This window comes from Callospermophilus lateralis, chromosome 6, assembly GCF_048772815.1.
Source record: "Callospermophilus lateralis isolate mCalLat2 chromosome 6, mCalLat2.hap1, whole genome shotgun sequence".
In the NCBI taxonomy this organism is placed as follows: Eukaryota; Metazoa; Chordata; class Mammalia; order Rodentia; family Sciuridae; genus Callospermophilus; species Callospermophilus lateralis.
Window position 1 is genome coordinate 13,201,835 of NC_135310.1, and position 27,822 is coordinate 13,229,656.

The 27,822-nt window shown below is 42.6% G+C and overlaps 1 protein-coding gene across 1 annotated transcript in view; it reads left to right on the forward strand.

Moving 5' to 3' along the window:
- The window catches only part of Cnksr3 (CNKSR family member 3), a 90,423-nt gene that overhangs the window by 52,126 nt on the left and 10,475 nt on the right, over positions 1 to 27,822 (forward strand). The window contains exons 2-9 of the mRNA XM_076858105.2: positions 1,695 to 1,858; positions 9,878 to 10,080; positions 10,578 to 10,665; positions 15,409 to 15,450; positions 17,986 to 18,105; positions 19,962 to 20,021; positions 23,803 to 23,871; positions 24,113 to 24,259. Of these exons, the coding sequence (XP_076714220.2) occupies positions 1,695 to 1,858; positions 9,878 to 10,080; positions 10,578 to 10,665; positions 15,409 to 15,450; positions 17,986 to 18,105; positions 19,962 to 20,021; positions 23,803 to 23,871; positions 24,113 to 24,259 (893 nt within the window). The remainder of the gene's footprint in view (positions 1 to 1,694; positions 1,859 to 9,877; positions 10,081 to 10,577; positions 10,666 to 15,408; positions 15,451 to 17,985; positions 18,106 to 19,961; positions 20,022 to 23,802; positions 23,872 to 24,112; positions 24,260 to 27,822) is intronic.

Here is a 27,822-nt window from a genome sequence, read left to right on the forward strand (position 1 = left end):
GAGAGGATGAGTTTGTTACTATAAAATTAAATCGTTCCTTTCCTATTTCTATATTTGATAGCAAGAAATGGTTATCACAAAACTCTTCTTCATATATATATATCTCATCAGGAGGCAAATGGTGAGAGTTTGTGGGGCTGAGATGTAGTTTAGCATCACACATCATCTGATTTTTTTTTTTTTTAAAGAGAGAGAGAGAAGAGAGAAAGAGAGAGAGAGAGATAATTTTTTTAATATTTATTTTTCAGTTTTCAGTGGACACAACATCTTTATTTTATTTTATGTGGTGCTGAGCATCGAACCCAGCACCCTGCGCTTGCCAGGCGAGTGCGCTACCGCTTGAGCCACATTCCCAGCCCACATCATCTGATTTTAAGATTCATGAACTTTAGTGTGACAAAAAGGAAGTGCTGGACCTCCTTTCTACTTTTTCCAATCCAGAGGAATATCCACATGACACAGTTTTTGAGAAGGTTAAATGTGTGTGTGTGTGTGTGTGTGTGTGTGCGCGCACGCGCATGTTCGTGCACGGTGGAGGGTCAGCAGCATGCCTTCCACATGCTTTGTTTAAAATTGAGTCTTCATCCTTTGTCTTGTAATTGAATTTATATAAATCTAGTCAAAAGCCACTTTTATTATTAGCTTTGAATAGATTGACTGACTCAGGGTAAGATTTTATTCCATTAAAACCATTATCCAGTTGACCAGAGAGTTCTTTGTACAGGAAGGAAGATTCCCAAGTCCTGTTTGGCTTACCCATTTCAGACATTGACAGAACTATCTGACCTGGAAAAGCTGCCCCAAGCTAATCCACTTCAGGTTGCTTTCTCTGACCCGCTGCTGGCTCCTCCCCCTTCAGGTTTGTGCTCATCAGAACTTTAGTTGAAGGGGCCAGAAACTTATCAGAGACGTGCTTCAGCTAGAAAGGGAATGCCTTTCAACCGAAGTAGAAAATCCTAGAAGTAGAAGAGTCTCTAGGAAGGTCGGATCCAGGGATTATAGGTTATTATCAGAGCATTTTTTTCCCCCTCTCAAATGGAGGTATTCTCAGAAAACCGATCACTTAGTTGTACCCGCTGACTAACAGCTGGAAAGGAAGAGAGAGCTGCTGTCTTGTATCCATGTGCCAAATGACAAGGAAGATTTTGATTGGTTCTGCTTGAGTCACATGACCATTCCGGTAGCTGTGACTGGCTGGTGCCTGGCCACATGCCAACCACTGTAGCAAAGGATTTTTCCCCGAGCTGAGGGTTGAGCACAGGGCCTTCCTTACACATGCTAGGCAAGTGCTCTATCACTGAGGCACATCCCCAGCCCAGCAAAGCATCTTGATTGGCAGGCCCACTGGGAGAGGCATGGTGTCCCCAAACATAGGTTATCTGTTTGCTGAGCAAACAGATAACCTATGTCTGGTATAGATAACTAGTGTTTCAAGTCAGCAGGGATTTAGCGTTTCCACCTTTAGTTTACAGGGAATGGGAAGGTAGCTATCACGAAATTCTGCTTGGTCCACTTTAGAATTTTGCACTGTGCACTTCAAACCTGTTTAAGATGAGAAGATGTCACATGAAGGATGCCCATCAGGTGGAATATACATTTAGAGACAAATGATTGCTGAGATTGATGTACATGTGAGCCATTTGGGGGAGTAAAGGAATGAAATGATGATAATGGATTTTTCTTTTTTTTGGTAGGGTTAGATGACTGTCTGCAGCCGTATGTCCACAAGTTTGAGCGGGAGAAGATAGATGGGGAGCAGCTGCTGCGGATTTCCCATCAGGATCTTGAAGAGCTGGGGGTCACACGAATTGGACACCAGGAGCTGGTGTTGGAGGCTGTGGACCTTCTCTGTGCACTGGTTAGTTCAGGAGGAGGTGATCCGTACTGTAATGACTTCCTTTAGAGCCTTATTCTGTCCAGTCCTCATCATGATCCAGCACATCATTATTTTCTGAGTGATCCATGAAGCATGAATTGAAAATACTATGAGAAGGGAAGAAAAATATCATTTTTCTAGAATGAGGGCTAGAAAATTATGGCCTGTGAGTTAAATCTGGCTCACTGTCTATTCTTTTTTGGGGGAGGGGGTGCGGGGGGATTGAACTCAGGGGCACTTGACCACTGAGCCACACCCCCAGCCCTGTTTTGTGTTTTATTTAGAGACAGGGTCTCGCTGAGTTGCTCAGTGCTTCGCCATTGCTGAGGCTGGGTTTGAACTTGCGATTCTCCTGCCTCAGCCTCCTGAGCTGCTGGGATTATAGGTGTGCACTACCAGTGACCAGCTCACTGTCTATTTTTGTAAATAAAATTTTATTGGAACACAGCTGTGTTCATTCACTCCTGTGTTGTCTGAGGCTGCTCTTTTGCTGCAGCAGCGGGATTCAGCAGTTGTAACAGGAACTGTGTGGTCCTCCAACGCCTGAGATATTTACTCTTTTGCCCTTTACAGAAAAAAGTTGCCTTTTATGGAAAATGTCTGTATTTGTTTTATTTTCTTATCTTTTGTAAAGACTGAAAGGATGGACCCTATCTTGACTGCAAATGTCATCTTCTAAATTGAAATGAGCAATGTCCCAATTTTCATGTCTGCTTTTGTGACTATTGAAAACATATTCAGTTTCACAGATATTTGTGGTGCTGTTTGAATGAATCGATGTTTGTGTTTGAAATAATCAACCCAGGAAATGGCAGCTAGATGGGAAAACGGTGAATTTCACTGCATATTATAGATGCTTAACTCTGGCTGTGTGTGAGCGGGTGTCATCCTGCTGGGCCCTGGTGCTGGCATTACACCGTGTAGTGGCTGCGTGCTCAGCTCCTTTAGGTGTGGGCCGAAAACACCTGTCAGAGCACTTTGTTTACAAACTGGCTGGTATGGGTGGGATTCAAGTCCATCTGCCGTGATGCCATGTTAAAGGTGCCGTTTACTTAACTGTAAGGATTTAGACGCGCTTGCCGGCATTCAGGCTGGGTTAGTAATGCTCTGAACCCCAGCCAGAGGTATATACAATTACATCACCCAGAATGTGGGAAAGAATGTGCTCGGGATGGGTTTGCCATCGATGGTCTGCGTTCCGTCGATTATACAACACTTGCCCCATTGTGCATATTCTTCTTCTTAAAATGGACAGAGCCGTGTCTTCTGCACTGGGATGCGCTGCTCTTGTTTGGGAGAGTAATGGGGAAATTATTTGTGGTTGATAAATGAGCTGCCACCAGGGAGACACTGAGGCCAAGTGGCCTGAGCATTGGCCGGGGAAGCAGGATTTTTGCATTCTAATCTTGGCTGGGCTCTGGAGATTCCTCCCTCTGTGGCCTCTGGGGAGTCTGTTTTCCCCATCTGTACAGTAACTCACCTTAGATGGGGCTGTGCACTTACGGGTCAGGGTTTTGCACTGCTGAGGACATGCTTAAGCATCCTGTTTATTATTCAAACTGTCTGGTTTTCACAGTCCAACATGTTTGAATTTACTTTTATTATACTTTCTGGGAACATGGCCTTTCGGTCTTTTCTGCTGGGTGATCTGTGAATTTGAATTGTCTCCTTCACTTTGCAGTAATATTTTGAGGGCAAGTCAATTACTTTGAAATCCACCGCCTCCGAGGAGAAGGGGTAGACCAGAGGCGCACTGTGTACATCCAGCAGGAGGATAAACAGCAGTTGCCTCTGGGCTTTCTCTTTGCTTTTTCCTCTTCCCTGCCTCTTAAAACACTAGAGTAAAATGAACAAAGCTGGACAAGTGCCAGAACCCAAAGCTGTGTTTTATCTCCTACAATTTCCTTCTAATTTCCTCTGTAGACCGGGCTTTGACCTCAGACTCATTCTGGACCTGCTCTGTGCAGTGGAGCCCCAGACTATGCTGGGCAGGAGGGTCCCTTGGGGGTTTGCAAATGAGCTTCGGAGAGTTTCTTAAGCATTTTAGTAAAATATCTCTAGTCTTCATAGCATCATTTTAAATATTCTTATCATAACACATACAATAATAATACAATCTGTTTAATTAATTCACTATCATATAAATCTTTGGATGCACAAATTGGTAATAGCTTTTTGCCCTGCATATTCATGTCCTGGGCAGTTGATGGGTAACTGTGATTGGCCCTGGTGTTATGAAAGAGGTTTCTGTGTAAACTCAGTTCAGTGGATGTTGATTTTATGATAGACAGGAAATGAATAGAATTAGAAGTAAGGAAGGAAGGAGGAAATAACAAAATCGCTGGAAAGTTTTGGAGCAAAGAGAGGAGTAGATAGAATGGATAGGGGTTGAAAATAAGGAAGAGCTATTGATTAATTCCCCCAAACTGTCTCACAGTGACTCACTGTTGGTTGGTCTTGTTTGAGAGCAAGGGGAGAAACTGCCTTTTGTGAACAGGGACCTGGGTAGCAGGAGTGGCTTAGGAGAGTGACTTGCATTACGAGATGGAGTAGGATCACCTGCCAGGATTGAGCTCAGAATCTGGGCCCATTGTTTTTCCTGCTATATGGGGCAAAGGGTAACTGGTACACACTGTAGAGCTGCTCTTTCCAGAACATAGCTATTACCACAGGTGACTATTTAAGTGGAAATGACTTAAAATGAACTAAAAGTCATCCCCTCAGCCACACGAGCTACGCTGCCCGTGCTCAGTAGCTGTGTGCGGCTCTGGGCTACCATACTGGATAGTGCTGATGAAAGTTCTGCTGAACAGCACAGGTCAAGAGTCTGTGGTCGATACTAAGAAAGTTCAGTGGAGTCCTGTGTTCTTTGTCAGATCAGCTGTCCTCTTAAGGTTGAAATAGGCTGAGTAGTCAACAAAGTTGGAATTAATACACGTGCTCAGCGACACTGCCTACATTCATGGTTCAGTGAAACACCTGTACTGAATCTACCTGTGTAGCATGCTGATGTGCAGCCACACCCCCGAGATGATTCATTATTCATCATTTACCATGGAAAATCTGTGGTTAAGTTTCTCTCCTTCTCTTTTCATGGGCGGTATCAGGCAGAAGAGGACTCTTTGTCATCAAGTTGCATTGAACTTGATCTTGCTTCGGAGCTTATCAAATACCCTTAGGAAAACCATCAAGTATATTCTTAGTTAGTTCATTAACTCAAGTCAATAAGATGGCTTTGATTGTGCCTCTGACATGCCTTTAGATCACGAACAGAGATTGTAGAAATGGGAAAAGAAGAAGGAGGAGAAGTTGTGTTGTTTGTCCTTGGCTAAAATGTGGGTAATTTTAAGGCTCCAGAAGACTGAGAATTTGGCCTTTTTCCTTTCCTCTTGCCTGGTGTGTGGTTTCCCAGCCAGATCTGGAAATGTTTGCTGCTGGCCAGACCGTAAGGAAATGGAGTGAGATGGCAGTGGGTGCAGTTTAGCATGTGTGTAATTTTGGGGGGACTCATTTTGGTACTTAATTTGTTTTGTCTCCTCCTTCCTCTTCCTGTTCTTTTTTTTTTTTCTTATATTTACATTTTTAGTTGTAGTTGGACACAATACCTTTATTTTATTTATTTATTTTTATGTGGTGCCTGCCTCTTTCTCTTCTTCAGCAGACCCAGGGCCTCTTGCGTGCTAAGAATACCCTCTACCACTGAGCTCTAGTCCCACCATAGTTCATATCTTCTGGATGCCTCATATTACAGCAATTTCAGATGGAGACAGGTTTTAGGGAAAAGACCCACGAAAATAATCAAATCTAGTCTGAGAAGTTCATCATTTTTCAGTTTTATTGTGGGGTACTGCATTCAATAATCCCTCCTTGCTTACATTCTCCAGCAGAGGTCCTTTCCAGCCAATATAATGAGTCTCTTGTTCTCTCCTAATTGTGGAATGAGGTCAAAGGGAACAAACTTTCCTCCATCCTTCCTCCTTTTAAAAATTATACTCAGTTTTAGCTGCATCTCTCCATCTCTTTCCAGTTCCATGATTTTTTTGTTAAAAAAAAAAAAAAACAAAAAAACCAGAGCCAATGGAATGGAAAATGGAAAGAACTGCTTGCAAAAAGCTACCCTCCCCCTTTATTTCAACAGTGACAAGATGGAGATTTTAAATAATAATAGATATGCCTAATCCTTTTGGAGTTCTAGAAGTAAATGTGTGCGGGAATAAAGCTCCACGTAATTGTGGTGACACTGCTCTGGACGGCCAACCTGGCTGCTCTCTGTCAACACCGTTGATGGGAGCAGGCTGAGTGATTGAACCCCTCTCATCATCTTCACAGGTCCTTCAAAACAAGCTGTGTCATGTGGGCTTTTAATCCACTCTCTTGTGAGTCTTTGATTGTTTGAATTTCAAAAGCCACCATGAAAGTACTTCTTTTTGTTTTTGTCTTCTCCATTGAAGAGAAATATTATATTTTAGTCTCTAGAGAAAAAAATAAAAACCACAGTGATGGGGAAAAGTGAGTGAATCTAAGATTTCAACAGGACATTGCTTTTAATGCAGAGCACATTTATATTTGGAAATTTGCATCTTTTAAGGTCTGTAAAAGATGGCTTGTAGTTCATTTATGCTTCCAAAATTTCTATCTAATTTTTTAAAATTTTAGTAGTAAACAACAAATTTAAATGTTCAATAAAATCTATTTAGAGTCAGACCTTTCCTCAAAGCCAGAGCCTTTTGTTAACTTACCATTGTTCTTGCTGGGGGCGGGGAAACTCCTGCAAATCTCTGAATGTATTTATGTGTTGTGCATCTTGATGCTGACTTGCCCTCTCTGGCCCTGTTGGCTGGATGGAGGGTGTCAGCATAGAATTTTGGCCAGTTGAGCAGCTTGATTGTTTGTTCCACCTGGGATCACTGGCTAATTTCCTTGTTCTTGTCTAGTGTTCCACCTACTTCTAACTTCACACTTGACCCTTTCTTGGGCAGATGTGTGCAACATCTGGATGAATCCACAGTAGACAGATAGAAAGTCTGTGCCTGGATTCAGATTAACCAGGCAAGAATCCCAATCCTACCACTGATGAGTTCTGTAACTTTGGAAAATTCATTGTTTTTGGTGTCTCAATTTCCTCAACTGTGAAATAAAAAACAAAGGTTGAGCATCCCTGATCTGAAAACCTAAAATCTGAAATGTTTCACAAGCTGCAACATCTTATTTATTTATTATAAATTTATTTATTTATTTTAATTAGGTATATAAGACAGCAGAATGTGTTTTGATTTATTGCACACAATTGAAACACAACTTTTCATTTCTCTGATTGTACATGATGTAGTGTTGCACATACGTGTACATAGGGTAATCATGTCCATCACATTCCACCGTCTTTCCTGCCCCTTCCATCCCCTGCCCAATCAAAGTTCCCCCATCCCCCACCCCCAATTATGGATCAGCATCCACTTATCAGAGAGAACATTTGGCCTTTGGTGTTTTGGATTGGCTAACTTCACTTAGTATTATTTTCTCCAACTCCATTCATTTACCAGCAAATGCCATGACTTTATTCTCTTTTAATGTGAGTAATATTCCATTGTGTATATATACCACAGTTTCTTTACCCATTCATTTATTGAAGGGCATCTAGGTTGCTTCCATAGTTTAGCTATTGCTAATTGAGCTGCTGTAAACATTGATGCAGCTGCATTAACGTAGATGCTGATTTTATGTCCTTTGGCTATAGACTGAGGAGTACAATAGATGGGTCACATGGTGGTTTCATTCCAAGTTTTCTAAGGTGGAACAAACTATCAAAAACTTGCTTTCCAGAATGGTTGCACCAATTTGCAGTCCCACCAGCAATGTGTAAATGTGCCTTTTCCCCCACATCCTCTCCAACACTTATTGTTGTTTGTATTCTTGACTGTGACCCAGCACATGATGGCAGCTTTAGCAATGCGTGTAAGTTGTATATGAAGCATGATTGAATTTTATGTTTGGACTTGGATCCCAAGATAGGTCATGCATATACAAATATTCCCCCCCCAAACAAAACAAAACAAAACCAAAAAACAGATCCTAAAGATTTCTGGTTCCAGCATTTTATATAAAGATACTCAACTGCCATTCTGACAGGCGTGAGATGAAATCTTGAGTGGTTTTGATTTTCATTTCTCTAATTACTAGAGATGTTGAACATTTTTTTTTATATATTTGTTGATTGATCGTGTGTCTTCTTCTGAGATGTGTCTGTTCAGCTCCTTAGCTCATTTATTGACTGGGTTATTTGTTTTTTTGGTGTTAAGGTTTTTGAGTTCTTTATCTATCCTGGAGATTAGTGCTCTGTCTGACAAGCATGTGACAAAAATTTTGCTTCCAAAATGTAGGCTCTTTCTTCACCTCATTGATTGTTTCTTTTGCTAAGAAGAAGCTTTTTAGTTTGAATCCATCCCATTTATTGATTCTTGATTTTATTTCTTTGCTTTAGGAGTCTTGTTAAGGAAGTCAGGGCCTAATCTGACGTGATGAAGATTTGGGCCTCCTTTTTCCTTTATTTAGGAAGCTGTAACATTTTTGAGGGCCAACATAATGCCACAAGTGAAAAATTCCACAGCTGCTGTCATGTGCTGGGTCATAATCAGGAAGCAGGCACATTAAATGTAGTGTGTAGAAGTACCTTTAGCAGTGCGTATAAGTTGTATATGAAACATGAATGAATTTATGTTTGGACTTGGATCCCAAGACAGGTCATACATATACAAATATTCCACCACCACCCCCCCCCCCAAAAAAAAAAAAAAAAAAAAACACCAAAAAACAGATCCTGAACATTTCTGGTTCCCAGCATTTTGTATAAGGGACACTCAACTGAAAATGACATTGCCACCGTCCTAGGCTGTTTCCCTGAGATAATACAAATCCAACACTTAGCACCCGGCATAGAGTAAGTGCTCAGTATGTTGTCCCCTGTTTTTAAATAGTACCAAGTTCTTGGTTGGGGGTGCCATCGAGAGAGTATAATGTAACCCCAGAAATATCTTCCATTTTTGCTAAAACCACAAACATCAATTTAGGATATGTATGTGCAATTGAATACAGAAATATACACTGTCCCCTCCAAAGTCAATTCCCATTTATGTGCTATTTCCTAGGATTTGGTTCTTTATCTGAAAAGGAGTCTAGGGACAATATTGTCACATGAAACTGATGTTTAAATTACCCCAAAAAGTCAAACCTTGTTCAAAAAGAACACAGGTTAGAAGTTCTGGAGAGGGCCAGTAGGTTCCAGGTGAAGTGACCCTTGATGTGGCTGTTTTGGGTGTCGTGACTGATGGAGATCCATCCACTCAAGGGCTACAGTGTTGCTTGCTGTGCTGGAAACAGTAGTCAGCCATGCACAGACCCCTGCTCCCCAGCTGGGGCAGGCCTGGCATCCCATTCAAGGAGGACAGCACAGACACAGTGGTGCAGATGGGGACAGAAGCGGGTGGTGTGTCCCTCTGGAACATGCAGCAATGTTGGGAGGCATTTTTTTGTTGTCATACTGGGGAAGGGATGCATCTGACATCTAATAAGGAGAGGCCAGGGGTGCTGCTGAACATCTGGCAGTGCCCAGGAACTTCGCCACCACAACCAAGAATTGTACAGCCCCCACATCAGCAGGGCCGAGGCTGAGAAAACCTGCCTGCTCAGGATTAAGTGGTCTGGAATTTTCACAGAGAAGGGGACACGTGGGCCAGCACCCGAGTGATGAGAATGAGCTGTCCACGCTGAGATCTGTGGGGAGAGAGAGAATAAGAACCAAGTCCTGTGGCAGAGCAGGCTGTGGTGGATGGAGCAGAGATGCCAGTGTGGGTGGGACTGGGTGAGTTTGGCCGTGGGTAGACGGTGTGGGATTCTGGGCTGGCTGCAAAAATCATTCTAGTCGCTCAGTGGGCTCTTGAGTTATTATGAGAGTCTGGACACTGCTAATCATTTTGCATTTTTCCCTTTGATTTTTATTTCCCATAGAATTATGGCCTTGAAACTGATAATATGAAGAACTTGGTTCTGAAACTGCGGGCATCTTCCCACAATTTACAGAATTACATAAGTAGCCGGCGGAAAAGTCCAGCTTATGACGGGAGCACATCGCATAAGCCCCCCAACGAGTTCCTGACGTCTGTGGTGGAGCTCATAGGAGCCGCCAAGGCCTTGCTAGCCTGGCTGGACCGGTGAGTCGCAGAGGGTCTCAGGGGCACAGGAGGCTGTCCTTGGTCTGAGGAAACTGAACCATCGTCCCTGTCAAGTCATTTCCCTGCAATGCGGGAATCTTAGCTCAGCGTAGATCTTCGGGTTCCTGTGGAAGTTGCTTAAAAGGTTAAAAACAGGAACAAATCAACCTCAGCCTAGAAGAGAGGCCAACTGCGGCTCAAGGTCGTGTCCTACTGGGTTAAACATTAAGGATCAAGTATTTGGTTGGTATGAAGGCTGTTGGTTCACTTCTGATGTGATGTTAACTTTCGTGGCTCATTTTTGGATGTGTTCTTATCCAGCCTTTCTCTTCTCCCATCCAGTTTCCTCTTGCACGTGTTCCTTGAGGAAACTGCAATGGGAAAGATACCCTGGGCTGGCCCCCTGGGTGGCTGTGCTTTCCAGCACAACGTGTGGAATGCCCATGGGTTCCTCTCACCCCCATTTTGCTCTAAGCAGCATTTCTGTTACTTTCTAGGGCTCCGTTCACAGGGATCACTGATTTCTCAGTCACAAAGAACAAAATCATTCAGCTCTGCTTGGACCTGACCACGACCGTGCAGAAGGTGGGTAGTACACCACCGTCCCTTTCCAAATATGTCTTCTCCCTCTCTCTTCTTTTTCAAAGGGGGGGTATCTGGTATGATGGATGCCTCCATTCCTTCTCCCAAACATTTTTTTTTTTTTTCCCATCAGAATCTGGGAGAGACAAAAAACTTAAAATTAAATGCATTGTGCAGACAGTTTCTGTGAAAAATAATCAGTGGCCTTTGAATCTGAGATGGCCTTCTTTTATTTTAAAATGGTTGAACTAGTAATAGTCTTATTCTTCTACCCGAATGTTAGAGCTCTTACTTTTTTTTTTTTTTTTTTTTCAATTAAATTCTGGAGTTTCAATTAAATTCTTCACCACAATCTTTGTTCTGAGCACTTTTCTGTATCTGCTGATTCTAACCTTTCATTCTGACTTCTGGTTGTTGGATTGACCCGTCAGGATAGACTAGGTTATGAGGCAGTAACAAACAACCCTTAAACTTTAGCAGTTTATTCCTTGATTTCTTGCTTCCAAATGGGTCAGCACAGAGATCTGCTGTGACTTTCCTCTCTTCAACACATAGACTGACAAGACAACCAGTATCCCATGCAGCTGGTCCTCATGGCACAGAGATAGAGAACCTGGAGGGTCACATGTTCTGGTTTGGAAGGGACACATGTCAATTTCACTCTTGGCTCATTGTCCTGACCTAGTAAGGGCCCAAGAAGTTTTGTATCAGCCAGTCTGTAACTTATCTAGCTTGTATGATCTTAACTTTTTTAAAAAAAAATCATTTGAAAATGAGCACTTAAGCTAGCCACCTCCTATTGTATACTTGGCATATAGTAGATACCTATTAATTATTTTTTAATTGAATCGAGGCTATAAAATATAAGGAAGAGTTTCCCCTACCCCATATGGTGCTTGGTTCTAAAATTCTGTGATTCAGTATTTGTTTCCACTACTTACTTGGCAAGAACTAAAGAAAATCCTCCCCTCAGTTCTGACCATGCTACCGCAGAGATGCAATCTGGAAAAGACACATGCTTTGTACATTTCTGAAACAAGAAGAGTGAAATTTGGCTTTGCCTGTGGCAGGTGTTTGAGATCCCATCCTGAGCAGCCATTGAACTTTGTGTAGGCTCTTTGGAGGCCAGGATGAGGAAGATGCTTGGAGCTACTAAGTGGCACTGTGTTTACGTGTTTCAATGATGCATAAAGTATTTTTGACAAAAGGAGTCTGGCACCAGGTGTGGTATATTAGTTATAGCAGCCGCCGAGGCCTGGCATGGGTTGTAGAAGGTGTTTTCCTATCCTACCTACCTGGAGTAGTCTCTTTCCTTCCTGTTTCCTTCTCCTCCTAATATTCTGCCTCCTACTTTGATTTTTAACTTGAGTTTTCTTGTAATCAATTAAATGAAAGTGGAAGAGCTGAACATTGTAATTAGGAAATGGGTCAGTTTTGCGCACAGGTCACCAGTGAAGGGCCCTACCCCAGGTAGCTGACTCAGGCTGCCCCTGCCAGCGTGGGGACAGGCGGGGAAGTGCTGGCAGGGAAGTGCGGGGAAGGTGGCGGCAGAGGTGGTTGCCTTTGTTTTCACAGCATGAGTCTGCTTTGTCTAAGAGGGTTGATGTTGCTTTGCAGGTATGGGGACAGTTCCTTCAGTCAATATTTACTTAGTACCCACTCTGTGTCTGCCCCCGGTCTAGGCACTGGGGTGCCAGAGGGAATAAACACCTGAAGAGGAAAGAGAAAATTAAGTGCTAAATGAGGAAAATCATATACATATATACATAGAGGCATATGTGATAATATATATATGTTATATGGGGCGGGGGGACACAGTGCCATGATGCTAGAGAAGAGCTGAGCAGGAAGCGCAGGACTGAGGGTGGAATATGACCTGGGATGCTTGTGTGTGGTGCGACTCCCTGAGGAGCTGAGTCCTTGGACCAGGTACGTCCCGTGTCACCTGCAGGGTGGACTGACTGCTTCGCTTCAGGGGGTGCCCTTCCTTGTGTTGGTGGAGGTGTTGGCCCTTGTGAGCTGCTGATTTAGATAGATCTCCCCATGGGAGTCTCAGTGCACACACACGCACACACACACACACACACAGAGGAATTTGGGACAGTTACCTTGATGAGTGAGTTGGATGTCATTTGCAATGTGTGGTATCATGGCGGCCACACGATCAACGGCTCCAGGGAACTGCCCACTCTCACTGCATCTTGACAGAGATCTGTGGACTCTGGAGGAAACCCATCTTTTCCATGTGCTTGTTTTCCCCAGGGAATGGAGGATGAAGGGTGCTTCTCTTTCTAGTGTTGAAGACCATGATTTCCCTCGTGTCTCCATTTGTGAAGAAAAGGGACATTTGCTTGTCCTTTTTTCTCCTCCTGCATAGCTTCCTTCTCTCCCTCCTCTTTCTTGCCACATTCTCTGTCTCCTTCCTTCCGATAACTTATCATCTGCTGATTTGGAGGATAAGCCCCTGCCTTGCTTCCTTAAAGACTGTCTCAGCTGTGGTCCTGCCACAAGCCCAGGGGTCCACTTCCCAGCCGGTCTCGAGGCGGTGGAAACCATGTGGGAAGAGATGTGGTTCCTATTCCCAGCCTGTCCTCCCCGTGTGAAAACCGAACGGTGATGGTGAGAGAGATGAGTGGCAAGGGCAGGTGTCGAGTGCCAGCCAGTCTGGAAAGAAATAGGGAAATGAAGATTTGGGCTCAAGAAATGGGGTGAACAATGGCTGTGGAAGTGAAAGAGGAGGAGTCCACGGTTGAGCATGCCTTGTGTGTCGGGTGTCCACAGCTTTGTTGTCATCCTGGGTCACAGAGAAGGAAACAGGCACAGGGAGGTTGCCCAAGGCTGCCCTGTTCCCGATAAGGTGCAGTGAGCAGCGCAGGCAGGGGCTGCCAGGCCCAGGTGAGTCTGCTCATCCAGGTGACCAGGGACTGCCAGGGAGGAGCTCTGCCCACTGTCTGACTCACCAGGGTGACTCTTCAGTCCCTCTTTCTCCATTCCATCACCCCCATGCCAAGCAGCCAGAAGTCAGGTCTGCAGCTGTTTCTTCCCAGCAGAAATGGGAGTGGGAAGCCACCTCACCCTGGGAGGAAGTGACACTGAGCCCTTTCTCATCTGACTTGAGTAGTGTGAGAGGCAAACTCACCCTTGTGGGCTCACACAAGGAACCTGTGTTCTTGGTGGCTTAAGAGCCATGTGGTCACATCACCAAGTTGATTCTCGGTTCTGGTGCGTGGAGAGGAGCTCTCCTGCTCAGGTTGACGGTCTCCCAAGGATGACAGGGCTTATGTCGTTTTGCAATTTGGAATGAAGGATCAGAAATACAGATTGTTAGTTATATTTCTACCAAAGCTCCATGACTGTACTGTTCTTCTAAATCTGGTGTTTATTAAATAACTCTGCCACTTAGAAATAACAGGGTACACTGCAAAGGAAGTTAATCGTCTAGTTCCATCAACTAAGAGCAGAAAAGCAGACATCTTTGATCTGTATTTATTATATTTTACTTAAGTTGCTCCTGTAGCTGAGATTCACATCAGATTCACACATGCATTTTAGGTTAAAAACATATGCAGTTCTAAAATTTCTTTTTTTGATTGTTTCCTCCTGAGTTGCTCTTTTCTGGAGTCTTTGTAAATTTGGGGTTCAGGAGAGTAGTTGTTTTAGTTTCCTACCCTTTTCTCAGATAGAGAGCATTCTAAAACATTTTAAGGAGACAACAAAAGTCTGATTATTAAATCACAGGGTGGAAATTGGTAGCCACCAATGATAGTGAAAAAAGGAAAGATCTAAAAATGACATATTGATTTAAGTCGAAATCGTTGCCTGATGATTCCAACAGAGTTGGAACTCTTCAAGTACCTAAAATTATTAGCATTGTCCTTACGGTTGTCCCCATTTGGGGTTGTGCTTAATGGTGCTGGCAGTTCATCTTGCTTTCCTTCCACATGCACCCCGTGGAGTAGGTTGAAATCCTCTGCTGTGGACAGTTCTAGAAGGTTAACCGTGCAAGTTGAAAGTTTTGCATTGGCAGTTTTTCTTTAGTGGCTTCTGCACAGGACAATGGCGATTCCCATAATCAGCTGGCCCTGTTGGTACAGCATCCCGAGCCTTTTGTTCTCAAGCTGGGTAAATAATGCTTTGCATTCCGGCCCTTCATTGAATGTCATCAATAGCATACCTCAACACCACTTTTTTGGCAGTGTGTTAATGAATGTTTTGTTAAACCTTTTTCATCTACCAAGGACTGAAATATCTGATTTAATCTCAGTGGTGCTTAAAATAAACTTTTGTGGCTGAGTTTACTCAAGCCCTCATTTGAAAACTATTCCTACAGGCGGCTCAGAGCTGAAGACTGCTGGCTTTTTGGCCCCCTTGTTCACGAGCCTGGGGTGACTTTGGGAGCCACTGTCAAGTTTCTTGGTCTTTGACTTCCGACTCGCTGTTCTCTGACAGGCTGGAGAGCAGGTGGAGTTCAGCTGGGGGGTTTTGTAGGTTTTCAAGTGAAGAACTTGATCAAATAGAGCTTAGATTGTAAGCTCTTGTGGGCAGGGAAGAGTGGGGTCCCAGGGAAGAGCGGCGTCAGTTCCGTTCTTGCTCTGCCCCTCTGTCCTGTCGAGGTGAGGGAGTGTTGCTCAGGGGGTGTGTCAGGTCCTCCTGGGCCCCTTGAAAAATCCAAAGAGCTGAACTGTAGTTATTTGGAAGTTTTCTATTCTTAGGCTGAGTTTTCACTTTCTTCTTCCCTTTCTTTAGGATTGCCTTGTGGCAGAAATGGAGGATAGAGTTTTAACTGTAGTAAGTATACTTTCTAAAAGTTCTTTTTAAAGTTCCTTTTCTGAAGGCACTGGGAACCACACTGATTTAAATAAAGGCGCTGGGGCTACTTACCTCAGGATGTACTTGGACATATTGGCTTTGGGGTTATGAATCTATTCCTCTACTAATTTAGGGGAAGAGTAAAGTTACTTAGCAAGAACAATGATTGTCAAAATCCCTGTGTTTGGATTGTATTGAGGGGGAGAGTTTCTGTTTTTGTTTTATTTTATATTTCTTTCTTCTGAACAGTTCATCGGGGTATAGCTTATACATACATTGCTAGCTTAGACTGGTAGTAATGGTTAAACTGATGTGCAGATTTCACATAAGGATCGTTTTGATTAAAAAAAAAATTCTTGGCAAAAACTTGATCATGGGAGCTGGGGGTGTACATGACTGTTTAAAGAGAATTTTGAAACTATTCCTCATCACTTCCTCCTTTTGACATAGGCCAGCCTGTGTTCTTTTGATAAGGCCTTCCTCCTACTGATGTTGAGGAATTTAGCAATTAAACTGCTATAAATATATTTTCCATAAATAGGGAGGCCAAATAAATTGGAGGAATGTAAAAAGTGTCACTCCTTGGGTTCTCCCCCTTGGAAAGAAAAGCCTCTCTGGAATTTCCTGATTCCACTGGTTATTTAACTTTGAAAGGTTAGATGAAGCTGATTGAGGAACTACCACATGTAACCACTGTGACTTCTGCCCAGGCAGATCCCAGTGGGCATGCTCACTAGGTAAAACTTCAGAGTTTTACCCTGTCAGTGTTTGGCATTCAGAAAAAGCCAGTGATCACTATAGATACCACAGACCTAATGCAAAATACAAACCTACAAGACTTCTAGGAGATGTCTTAGGAGAAAATCTTAGTGACATTCAGTTTGGTGCTGAATTTCTAGACAGAAAATCGAGCACAGTCCACAAAAGAAAAATGGATAATGTAGACTTCATTAAAATTAAAAACTCTTCTCTGTGAATGCACTATTAAGAGAAATGAAGACAAACCACAGAAAGCACAGACTGGGAGAAATATTTTCAAAAACATATCAGATAAAGGACTTCTATCTAAAATATGCAAAGAAGATTTTAAACTCAATCACAAGAAAACAACCCAATTAAAAAGTAAACAAAAGATCAGAATAACACCTCATTAAAGAAGACACTCAAATGGCAAATAAGCTCATGAGAAGTGTTCATCATTTTTAATTAGGGAATTGGAACTTAAACAATGAGATACCATTACACACCTGTTAGAGTAGCCAGAATTCAAAATACTGATAACATCAAATGCTGGTGAGCTTTCGGGGCAACAGGCATTCTCCCTTACTGCTGATGAACTGCAAAATGGTACAGCCAGTTTAGAGGACAACTTGGCAGTCAGTCTTAATCAACACTAAACATATTGTAACCATATAATCCACCAGTTGGGTTTATAGCTATTTATCCAAAGGAATCAAAACTTGAGTGCACAAATTCTATATTATATTGCACACAATATTTATAGCAGTTTCATTTATAAGTGCCCAAAATTGAAAGCAACCAAGATGTCTCTTTATAGGTAAACAGATAAACAGATATGATACATCCATAAAATAGAATATATTCAGCAATAACAAGAAATAAACTGTCAAGTCATGAAAAAATATGGAGAAATTTCAGGGCATGTTGTTAATTGAAATAAGCTAATCTGAAATGGCTATATGCTATATAATTCCAGTTGTTTGACAAACTGGGAAAAGCAAAACCGATGAGATTAAAAAGATCAATGGTTGCCTGGAGTTCTTGGTGAGGAAGAGGGAATGAATAATTAGATCAATCAACCACAAGCAATATTTAGAGCAATGAAATTATTCTGCAGACACTGAGTAGTGATGGATACACAGCACTGTCAAAACCCATAGATTGTGTAACATGAAGAATGCTAACATTCAATATGCACTTTATAATAATGTTTCAATATTGATTCAGTTATAGCAAATGTTCCACACCAGCACAAGATATTAATAATAGGGGAAGCTGGAGAAAAGGGGAATAGATAGAAGCTCAGAGTACTGGTTCAGTTTTTCTGTAAACCTAAAGCTACTTTAAAAAGTAAAGTCTAATTTTTAAAAAATGTTTCAGGCTAAAACAACAACAACAACACTTTTTTTTAACCTTGTCAGTATTTGGTGTTCAGAAAATGTGAGTGGTCTGTGGTAAGCCATTAAGGTGGCTGGGAGTAGATGTGTCCCCTTGAACTGAGAAAAGAGGGTTTCTTCCTGCATGTACTCTCCAGTGGTTGTAAAGGTGTTGTGGTTATAAAGTTGAACTTTTTAAACGGAGCTGAAGTAGTGGCACCACCTCCACAGATTGCAAATATGGAGTCCAAATGCCATGTGTTCATTGAGCAGAATTAACAGAATGATTGTTGAGCAGAGCGAGGAATGATAGGCGGATGCATTGCTTGAACAACCAGCTTGAGATGAACATGGTTAACCTTTGAACTCTCCTGACTATTGGCCTCTCCAATTCTAGGTCAAGGTTTTAAATGGCATCTGTGACAAAACAATCCGCTCTACCACCGATCCTGTTATGAGCCAGTGTGCATGCCTGGAAGAAGTTCACTTACCAAACATCAAACCTGGGGAAGGCCTGGTAAGAATTCTGATAACACTTGTTTATTTTCAAGTAATGCACACCAACTTTTACCATAGGTTTTTTTTCTTCTTTTTTTTTTTTTTTAATCTCTTATTGCTTTCATTATAATTCTGAATAGTAGAATTACATTACAGTTATACAGTTAGGAATTTGATATATGAAATTTTGTTGACTTTTGTTTATCTTCAAAGTATAAAAATAAATAGAATTTTAAAACTTTACACTCCTAACTTAATTATTTTATTTTTAGGACTTAGCAATGCAAGGAAATATAAAACATTTATGCAAAGGAGAGATGGTCTCTGGGTACAAAAACAACATCTGTTCTGAAAGTGTCTATTAGCACTGAGAATGAATGTGAGAACAGGCTGGTTGGAGGAAATGAATCCTGAAAAAACCTTCAGAAATGTTTCATAAGACAGAAATGTTTCATAAGACATGCGTGAGCTGTGTAATAACAGGCCCTGAGAATGCGTATTGCAGATTTCCTAGTCTGGAACACTCATCCCATAGGATTAATACACTGAACTTTGAGGGAAGCAACTGAGGCCCATTGATAAGCTTAGAGGCTTTGAGTCAGAGAGCACTCACAGGTCAGTTTCCTCTTAGGCTGTTGAAATGTGCCATTAGGTGACACATGCCAAGTGCCCAGTGCTGAGGGCGCAGAGCGGGTGCCTTCATTGAGGGCTGCAGCTGCCACTGCTGGTATTGGTGGTGGTGCTGGTGAAGACGAGCGGAAGAGGAGGAAAAGGAGGAGCCGTAGGGGTGTAGGCGGTCCCTGCTCTTAGAGGGGAAAACAGAACTCATATCTACAAGCTGAAATTCTTAGTGGGTCAAAATACACGTACTGAGACTTGGCTTCAAAGTAAATGATGGATTATGGCATATTAAGTTTAAATAGGGAGGAATTCCTGGAGATAAGTTCATAGGTGATACTGAAACAGATACATGCCCTGCAGAGGTGGAGCGGCCATTTCAGATCATAATGTTACACAGGCGGGGTCCTGGGAAGGGGAGTACTGTTCGGTAAGGTGGGGGGGGGCTCATGGACTCTGCAAAGAAACCAGATGAGTGGGGAATACCCAAGGGCCTTAGTGTTTGATGGGGTTCTCTTTCCAGTAGGTTGCTGAGCAGAGCAAGTTCAGGGCCAAAATCATTTCTGCATTAGTACAGGGTAGACACGCCGATGAGCAACTGCTTTTTGCCCTGTTCCCTTTTTGCTCTTCCCCCATCTTATAATAGTTTTAATAAAAAATATTTTATGCATGGTACGTCCTATTGACATGCCATTTCCTTCTGATTTTGCCTCCAGGCTCTTAGGAAGGAGCATAGCCTACTCAGACTTCAGCTTCCCTTCAGACGGAGCCATGCCTACTACTAATGTGCTATCTGTGTTGTATTATTTAACAATCTTCCTTCGTACGCCCCAGTCCAAGTTACTGTGGGTTTGAATAAGTCACACTGCTGTTACCTTGATACCAATTGAACTGGATGTATTGTGTCCCTGGACAAAGAAGTAGTCAGGAAAGAACAGTCCTTGTTTGAAATGCCTCCCTGTTTGAGCAGGTCTGAGAAAATTCCTACATCATAAAGAGTCGGGACGATATTCTGTGTGCCAGGTACACAGAGTGTCATATCAAAGAGATCTCACAGGTCTGATCTCTTTCACCAGACTTTTGATTTATTTAGTTCTCCTTCACTGCCCTTTGGATTTTGTTTCATGGTGCTTCAGGAGGCTTAAAAATGAGTATTGTTCTGTGGCGACTGTGCCTGATTTGTAAGTTTACATCCCTCTCTCTGCTCTTCTCTCTAAATATTGGAGTAACGAGTTAATGTATTTGTGAAACTTCTAGGGCATGTACATCAAGTCAACCTATGATGGATTGCACGTGATTACTGGAACTACAGAGAATGTAAGTGCATCCCTTAAAGTTAAAAGCCATTGTGTGTTTAAACAAATTGACACAGAGCTCTGTACTTCTCATTTAAATGTTTGAATGCTGCTATCGGCAGTGGGAGCTGGCGTGGGTGCCTGTTTTGTTTATGTCTGTTGATAGAGGGCTGTACTCTTATCACCTAGCTGCCGTCACTTTATTATTTAAATTGTCCTTTATTGCTCTTGTTCACAGTCATGCCCAGTTTTTACCCCCAGTCTTGTGGTACCTTTCTTTTTGCACTGTACCAGTGCTAAGCCATGAATACAAAAACAATGATCTCTTTGTTGTTATGAATCACTCTTATAAGAACTGGGTTTGATGGCCATATGTGTAAAATGTAATTTTGGGGGGTTAAATGGAATTTTTATGTCTCCAAAGCAGCTATTTTAGGATTTTTTTTTTTTTGCACAACCCAAATTCTTTTTACAGCGTTATATTTCATAATATTTGTCATGATTCTGAAATTTAGTCGTCCCCAGCTCCCAGTCCTGTGAATGGAAAAAGCAGGTCTGTTTCAACTGCGAGAGAGACTTTATACACAACTCATTTCCTTCTGGAAATGCGGCTATATGTAGGGTTGTATTTTTTTTTCTCTTCACTTTTCAGTTTGTAAAAAGTAGCTATTCTTGCAACTTGTGGTGTGGCTGGCTTTTGAATGACACTGACATAAAGCTAAACACATGTGAGTAGCTTCCCTGGTATGTGTCAAAGAAACGGGAATTAATCTGTTTAATCAACCAAGACAAGAGGAAATAATTTCAAAAAGCAGCTATTTTTCTAATCTCTTTGGAAATGCATGTCCAATTTTGTGCTTTGGCTGCTTTGTCTTTTGATAAAAGAAAATAGCATGATCTTTGCTGAGTGTTTGTGATAAACACTTGATTTTTGTAGTAAGAAAATTACATTGCTTAAGGTAGTTAATGAATCCAAAGTGGATTGCACAGTTCTGATCCACAATTAAATGGAAGACAGTTGTGTCTTTAATTATCCCCTGTTGAGGAAACACTGAGAATTAGAAGGGGTTTTTATATCATCTTACCTGATGGGTAATATCAGCACAGGAAGCTCTGTTTTTAGGCTGGGGAGGATGCTAAAGAAAAAGTGCTCAAGGCTTTTCATAATTCACCCTCATCCTTGTTGGAGAGTTGGTATATTGCGGTTCAACCATGACAGGAAGTGATATCCACGTATCAGTCAGTACATTGTTTTGGAGTCCGATGGATTTAGAAGGTGAGCATTGGTGTTTTCAAAGAGCTGAAGGTTTGCAGTCATGTGATTTGGTTATTATATTGTTTGACTTAACCAGACCTGGGGGGTTCCAGACTCTACCTGGCCTTCTTAAGCAACTTCACGTGGACTATTTCCCCATCATTACCAGCAGGCATATATTCCTTCCTTCTGCCCTGTCCCTTTTGCTTAAAGAACAGAGTTAATAAAAGTTTAAACAAACTGGTTTTGAATCAAACAAATGTCCAATGTCATTAATGATATATAGACCCCTGAATTCCAACCAAAATCATACTACTGGGTGACAGATCTAGGGTTGACCTGGATGTCATCTATTCTGGTGTTGCCATGAGAGAAGTGGTTACTATCTTGTTAAGTATCTAAGAAAGAAAACTTGTCTTATCCCATTGGGTGGTCCATTTAAAAATGTTACTCATTCTTCAGATTTTCAGCTTGTGTCTTTTGAATACCTAGGATGTGCTGGACACTGGGCTAAGTCTTACAGGTGAGGGTGGGAAGTAGGTAAGAGCCTGCTTCTCAAGTGGATCCTTTACACTTACTGGTGTGTATTTTATCCTTGAACGGCAGGAGAAAATGTCAGCTCCAGATTAGTTTTCTGGCTGTCACTTAAGGTCACAGTGATTTCAAGTCACCATGTTTTCATGGAAGCCTAGAAGGGTGAGTGGTGGTGGGTGGAATTGGACCATTGCTTTCCAACTGTGTTGTCTCCATGTTTCTCCATCTTGACCTCCAGGCTGGATGCAATCCAGTAGGCCCTTCTCAGACTGCCAGTCCAGTGTTTTGGAAAGTCACCCGAGAAGTCAGGATCATTTCACTGGGATGATCGTCTATCCGACTTCTTTTTTGATGTTATGATATTATTCAAGATCTTAATAAGAGTCTTGACCACTCTATCCTTACTCCTTTCCTCTACCCCCGAGATTCGGTGGGCATTAGGTTGGTCTCTGGAGAATGAGGGCATTATTCTTCAGCTCATCACCCCTCTGCAGGAAACCGGAGCAAGTCTCAGTTTTCAGTAGTTGGGTCATGGTGAAGACAGGCAAGAGCTCCTGCCCTAGGGAAAATTTTGGTATCAGGCTCTCTCTTTACCAGTGTTCTGCCAAACACAGCTCTTAATTGCTTGGTAAGATATTTGAGAAATGGCTGCAGGAGGATCCTTAGGAAGGGAAGTGAGTTCAGGACGTTTGTGCACGTGCTTTGAGATTGTAGGGCTCTAAACTGGGGCATTCTGGCCTCGGGGCTTTCTTTTATAAAATGAAGCTTACCTTACATGAAACCTTTGTGCAGGATGCAACGATGGGCTAAACATCTGACACGTGGGTGTGAAAAGGAATGTATATAAATTCATGTTTTAAAGAAAGCACTCAAGAGAAAGAGACTCAAGTTAGGCTTGGCCCTGTGGTACCCTTGTTGCAGGTTACAGGTGAGGCTCTTCTGGTTGTAGTGGAGGCAGGTTAAATGTTTTCAGTTATAACTGGCATGTTACTTGTGTCTTGTGTTGAGCCCAGCTAAATCAGAAGCAGAGAGTTTGTGTAGCTGAATTTTGCTCGCTAATTTCCTGTTGAGCCTATCACGGCAGTTGAGTGAGAAGAATTCAGCAAGTGTGTTAGGGTTTCATTGGTGCCCCCTCCCCGTGTTCAAAGGTGCTATTTAGTTTAAGCGTAGCTGTAAATTGTTTGAAGATTCAGCTAGTTACATAAGATGTAGAATTAAACATTCAACCCTAGATAATGTTGACTTAGAATCTGAAAATCAGAGGCTTAACCTTTTTTCTTCTCTTGGTATCTTAAAGACTTCTCGGTTACTTACATGAACCAGAGTGCCATGGACAAAATATTGGACAAATGGATTATCTTCTTTTCAAATGTATCTCTTTTGTTGCAAATTGCATTATTTGGGAGAAACAAAGTCTGAACTTTTTCTTGACACTGAAGATTCACTCATTTTTAATTTAACCTGAAAATGAAAAAAAAAAAAAAATTCATTGTCTTTAAGGAAATAAATCTTCTGTTTGCTACCAACTTTCTATTTTAATAGAATCATGGTAATATATAAAACAGGATTGAGGGAAAACAAGATTTATATTCAGGAAGAAAAAGGGATGGCAGAGTTACAAAGATGATTCCTACAGGTTAAGCGGTGGTTTTCTTTTACAAGACTAATAGGCATACATACGTACAAGGTGTGTTTTAGATGAAATGGCTTTTAGCAGCTAATCATTTTGACAGTGTGTCTGGACTCTCCCTGTAGGTTGGATGAACCAGCTGTTCTGATGGAGAGATTATCAGTGACAACCAACACTAATAAAATAGATGATATGGTGTTTATATGTCAGGTTCCATGCACAGCGGCATCTTGAGACTAAAAAGCATTCTTTTTCCTGAGAAAATTTTATTTCTGTTGCTTGTTGTCTATATAAGAATGAAAGAAAGTGAGAGAGAAGAAATAGAAACAGAAATAGAAATAGAAGGTGTAAAAAATTAAGACAGGTTCCTTTGTTTCTGTGTAGTCTCCTGCAGATAGATCTCAGAAGATTCATGCTGGTGATGAAGTCATTCAGGTTAACCGGCAAACTGTGGTGAGTTTATTTATTGAGACCTGATTTTCCCTTTTAGAACTTTTTAAAAAATCAAAAGTCTTTTTTGTTTAATTTTTTTAAAGCTTTTCTGATTCTATCCAGTTTTCCACTGTTTTAAGCAGTGCTAAGATGAATATATTGATAGTACCTATTTGCTCTCATTTTGATTTCCTTGCGATCAATTCATAGGCTTGATTTTTCATTATTCATGAGTCAGTCTCCTCATTGCCTTTGTTTGAAGGTGGGATGGCAGCTAAAAAATCTGGTGAAGAAATTGAGAGAGAATCCCACTGGAGTGGTGTTACTGCTCAAGAAGAGGCCCACCGGTTGTTTTAACTTCACACCTGCCCCCTTGAAGAACCTGCGCTGGAAACCACCTCTCGTGCAGGTAGCTGTTGTCCTAATGCCTTCACCCAGTATCTGTGTATGAACAAGGCTGAACGTCAAAAAAAAAAAAAAAAAAAAAAAGATTACCTTTGAAGGCGACTGGTTTTAGGAGTTGGTTTGTGTATGCTTAGATAATCCTGCTTATATGGAAGTATAAATTCTAGATGTACTCTGAACAGTATAGTAGCCACTAGCCTTTTATAACTATTTTAATAAATTAATTAAAGGAAAAGTTCAGTTCCTCCCATCTTCCTGGCCTCATTTCAGATATTGAATATGCTCACATGTGGCTCATGCTGCATATTAGATAGCGCAGATATTGACATTTCCATCATTGCAGAAAGTTCATCTTAGATCTTTTCCTCATGTTATAAACATACACAACTTTGCACAGTTGAACACTGAGCTTGGAGAGTCCACATGGGGTTGAGTCCTTAGTGGCTCCTACAAAGGCGTGGTGGGTGCTGTGGATGTGACCTGTCCATGGAGCCCCGCAACAGCTCGATAGCATTGTTTAGGTGTCAGTCAGAACTGACAGTCTTTGGTGATGATAAAAAAACAAACAGACTTTGAGTTTTGTTATTTAAATTCTCTTCAAACAATACAGGTCCTTGTGTCTATACCTGGTACAAGGAGCTCACTGCTGAGATATCCTAATAATGTGATTGATCCTGAGCATTTACTTCCTAAGCCAAGAATGTAAAGAAATGACATTTTATAGCTTTTTATAAAGTTGAGATTATAATTTTATGTGTAGCTGCTTGTTATTATTATTATTATTTTTTTTTTGTACATCTTCACATCGAAGGTGGATAGTCTCAAGCCATCAGTTTGGATACTTTGTGATAGAGGACACTGCAAATGTATCTATAAGTCTAGCCCATGGGAGGGTGGGGAGGTTTAAAAATAAATAGTATGAAGTGGAGGGTAGAGTTAGAGGACACATGATTAAGACTACTTTATTGGAATATGTATACATTGTGCAATGGCCAAATCAAGCTAATTAATGGATGCATTACTGCACATACTTATTGATTCGTGGTAAGAACACTTAAAATCTACTCAGCAGTTTTAAGTGTGCAATACATAGTTATTAGACATCATCACCGTGTGGTATAATAAGAACTCTTGGACTTCTTCCCCCCACTGCCCCAGCTCACTGAAAATCTTGTCCTTTAACCAACATCTCCCCCACCCTCCTTCCCTTCTCCCTGGTCACCACCTACTTGTCCACTCTTGGCTGCTGAGTTTGAGGTTTTCAGATGGCACATAGAGGGGTGACCGTGGAGTCTTTGTTTTTCAGTGCCTGGCTCATTTCACTTAACACAGTGTTTTCTACGGTTCTACAATGTGGAATGAGTTGTCTCTTCATTCTGTTGATTATTTCGTCTGCTGGGCAGAAGTTCTTAGTCTGATGTGATCCCTTTTGTCTGGTTTTACTTTAGTGGCTTGTGCTTTGGGGTCGTAGCCAAGATATCACTTCCCATAGCTGAGAATATCGATCATGCCCAGATGCTTTTGTTTACTGGCTCAGTATAAAAATTTAAACCTGTTTGGATTTGAATTTTGGGTTCTCCGAATGGGACACTTAATGTCTTAGAAGTGCTTTATTCCTGGCAGAGAGCTGATGGAGTGCCTCCCAGCTGCCAGCCCTGCCAGCTCGCTGCTGCAGGGGAGATGCGGGCTCTGAGGAAGAGGCCATGTGGACTGTGACGGGGAGGGCGCCTCTTCCTGATGAGCTGGCACTTTGGAGCTGGGAGTAGGTGGGACCTGCAGTGGCAGGTGAGAGTGTGTGTCACGGAGGTGAGCGCTGCTCTTTAAACACACTCGCCCACACGAGCTGCCATCAAGGAAGGGCAGAGTTTGTAGGTCAAAGCATCCTGGTGTCACCAGATAGCTACGGGCCTTGGTGGCCCTGCGCAGGAGAGGCCGCTATCCTCTGGAGAAGGGACAGCTGTGAGCTTTTAGGTGAGGTGACAGCCACAGCAGACATGGGTGGTCCTGGTTGGTTTAGGGGCTCTGAGTTGGCAAGAAGTGAGTAGTTCAGACTCCCTGAAGCCAGAGGTGGTGGATAAAACGCCTGGTCAGCGGAGACTGTGTGGTGCAGGTACAGAGGATGAGGCTGAGGGGCGTGGACTTCACCCACAGGTGCAGGTTGGCCCCTGCTTTGCATTACTATCTCTACTGTTGTGTAACAGTTGCCATAACAAAGCACCATAGATTGGGAGGTTGAAGTCCCAGATAAGGTGTTGGCAGAGTTGATTTCTTCTGCAACCTTGCCCTTCAGTTTGCAAACAGCCATTTTCTCCCTTTGTCTCCACGTGGTCTTTCCTGTGTCTGTGTCCTAATCTCTTATAAGGACACCAGCCATATTGCATTGATCCCACCCTAGTGACCTCATTTTAACTTAATTGGCTTTTTTGGGGGGAGGGTACCCAGGATTGAACTCAGGGGCACTGATACACTGAGCCACATCCCCAGTCCTATTTTGTATTTTATTTAGAGACAGGGTCTCACTGAGTTGCTTAGCGCCTTGCTGTTGCTGAGGCTGGCTTTGAACTTGCGATCCTCCTGCCTCAGTCCCTGAGCTGCTAGGGTTACAGGCGTGCACCGCCGAGCCCAGCAGCTTCACATGATCTGCAAACACAGTTACTTTCTGGAGTGCTGGGGTCAGGGCTTCACCGTCAGAACTTGGGGGGACCACAGTTCAGCACACTGCAATGTCTAGACACGAGAAACTCTGGCCAGGGAGGGAGGAGTCCCTTGTGGAGGTCCAGGTGTGGGGCCAAGGGGTCCTGGGCAGTTCGGATGAAAGGTGGACAGTGTCAGGGACTTCTTGGGAAGCAGCCACACGAGGGCTCAAGGAGCAGCACAGCCTGGTGGCCCGAGGGTGGCTCTCGTACTGGATCCCAAGTCCTCAGCTCAGCTCTGTCGCTCATCACTCTGGGCCTTTGGCTGGTGTCTGACCTTCGCAAGCCTCATTGTCCTAGTGTAGTGCCAGCTCTTGGAGAGGGCTCTGGGAATGCCAGCAAGACAAGGGAAAAGCAGGTGTCCAGGGTGAGGGGAAACCTACGAAGAGACAGCAATTAGAAAGTTAAGAAGCCACCTGGAAAGCAGAGATGGCAGGAGTCTGAGTTTGAGCTGGAGGTGACAGAGGGAAGTCCCCATGGATGTGTCCAGAGCACAATGGAAAATCGTGTTTAAGTACAGGCTCCCCAGCCCCCCGGTGACTCCTGGAAACTCCCGTGGAAGTCTCACTCGTGCATTTTCTCCAGATTTGCCTTCCTGACATGTTTGGGAAGAGCCCACGGCGAGGAAGAAAGGTATCTAGTTTTGCATCTGAGCCACCATCACAAGGCAGAGCTGTTGAACAGCTCAGCTACCAAGTGTTCTTGTGAAGTGTCCAGGATATTCAAAATGTGAATGCTGGTGGACGAATCCTCCGTGAGCTCGCCCGGCCCGGCCCCGGCCCCGGGCCTTCCTCTGTGTTTCATTCTTCCCTGTTCTTCAGGCCTGGGCGCTCACCACTCTTAGGAGGCAGCTCTTCATTTTTCTTCTTCTTCT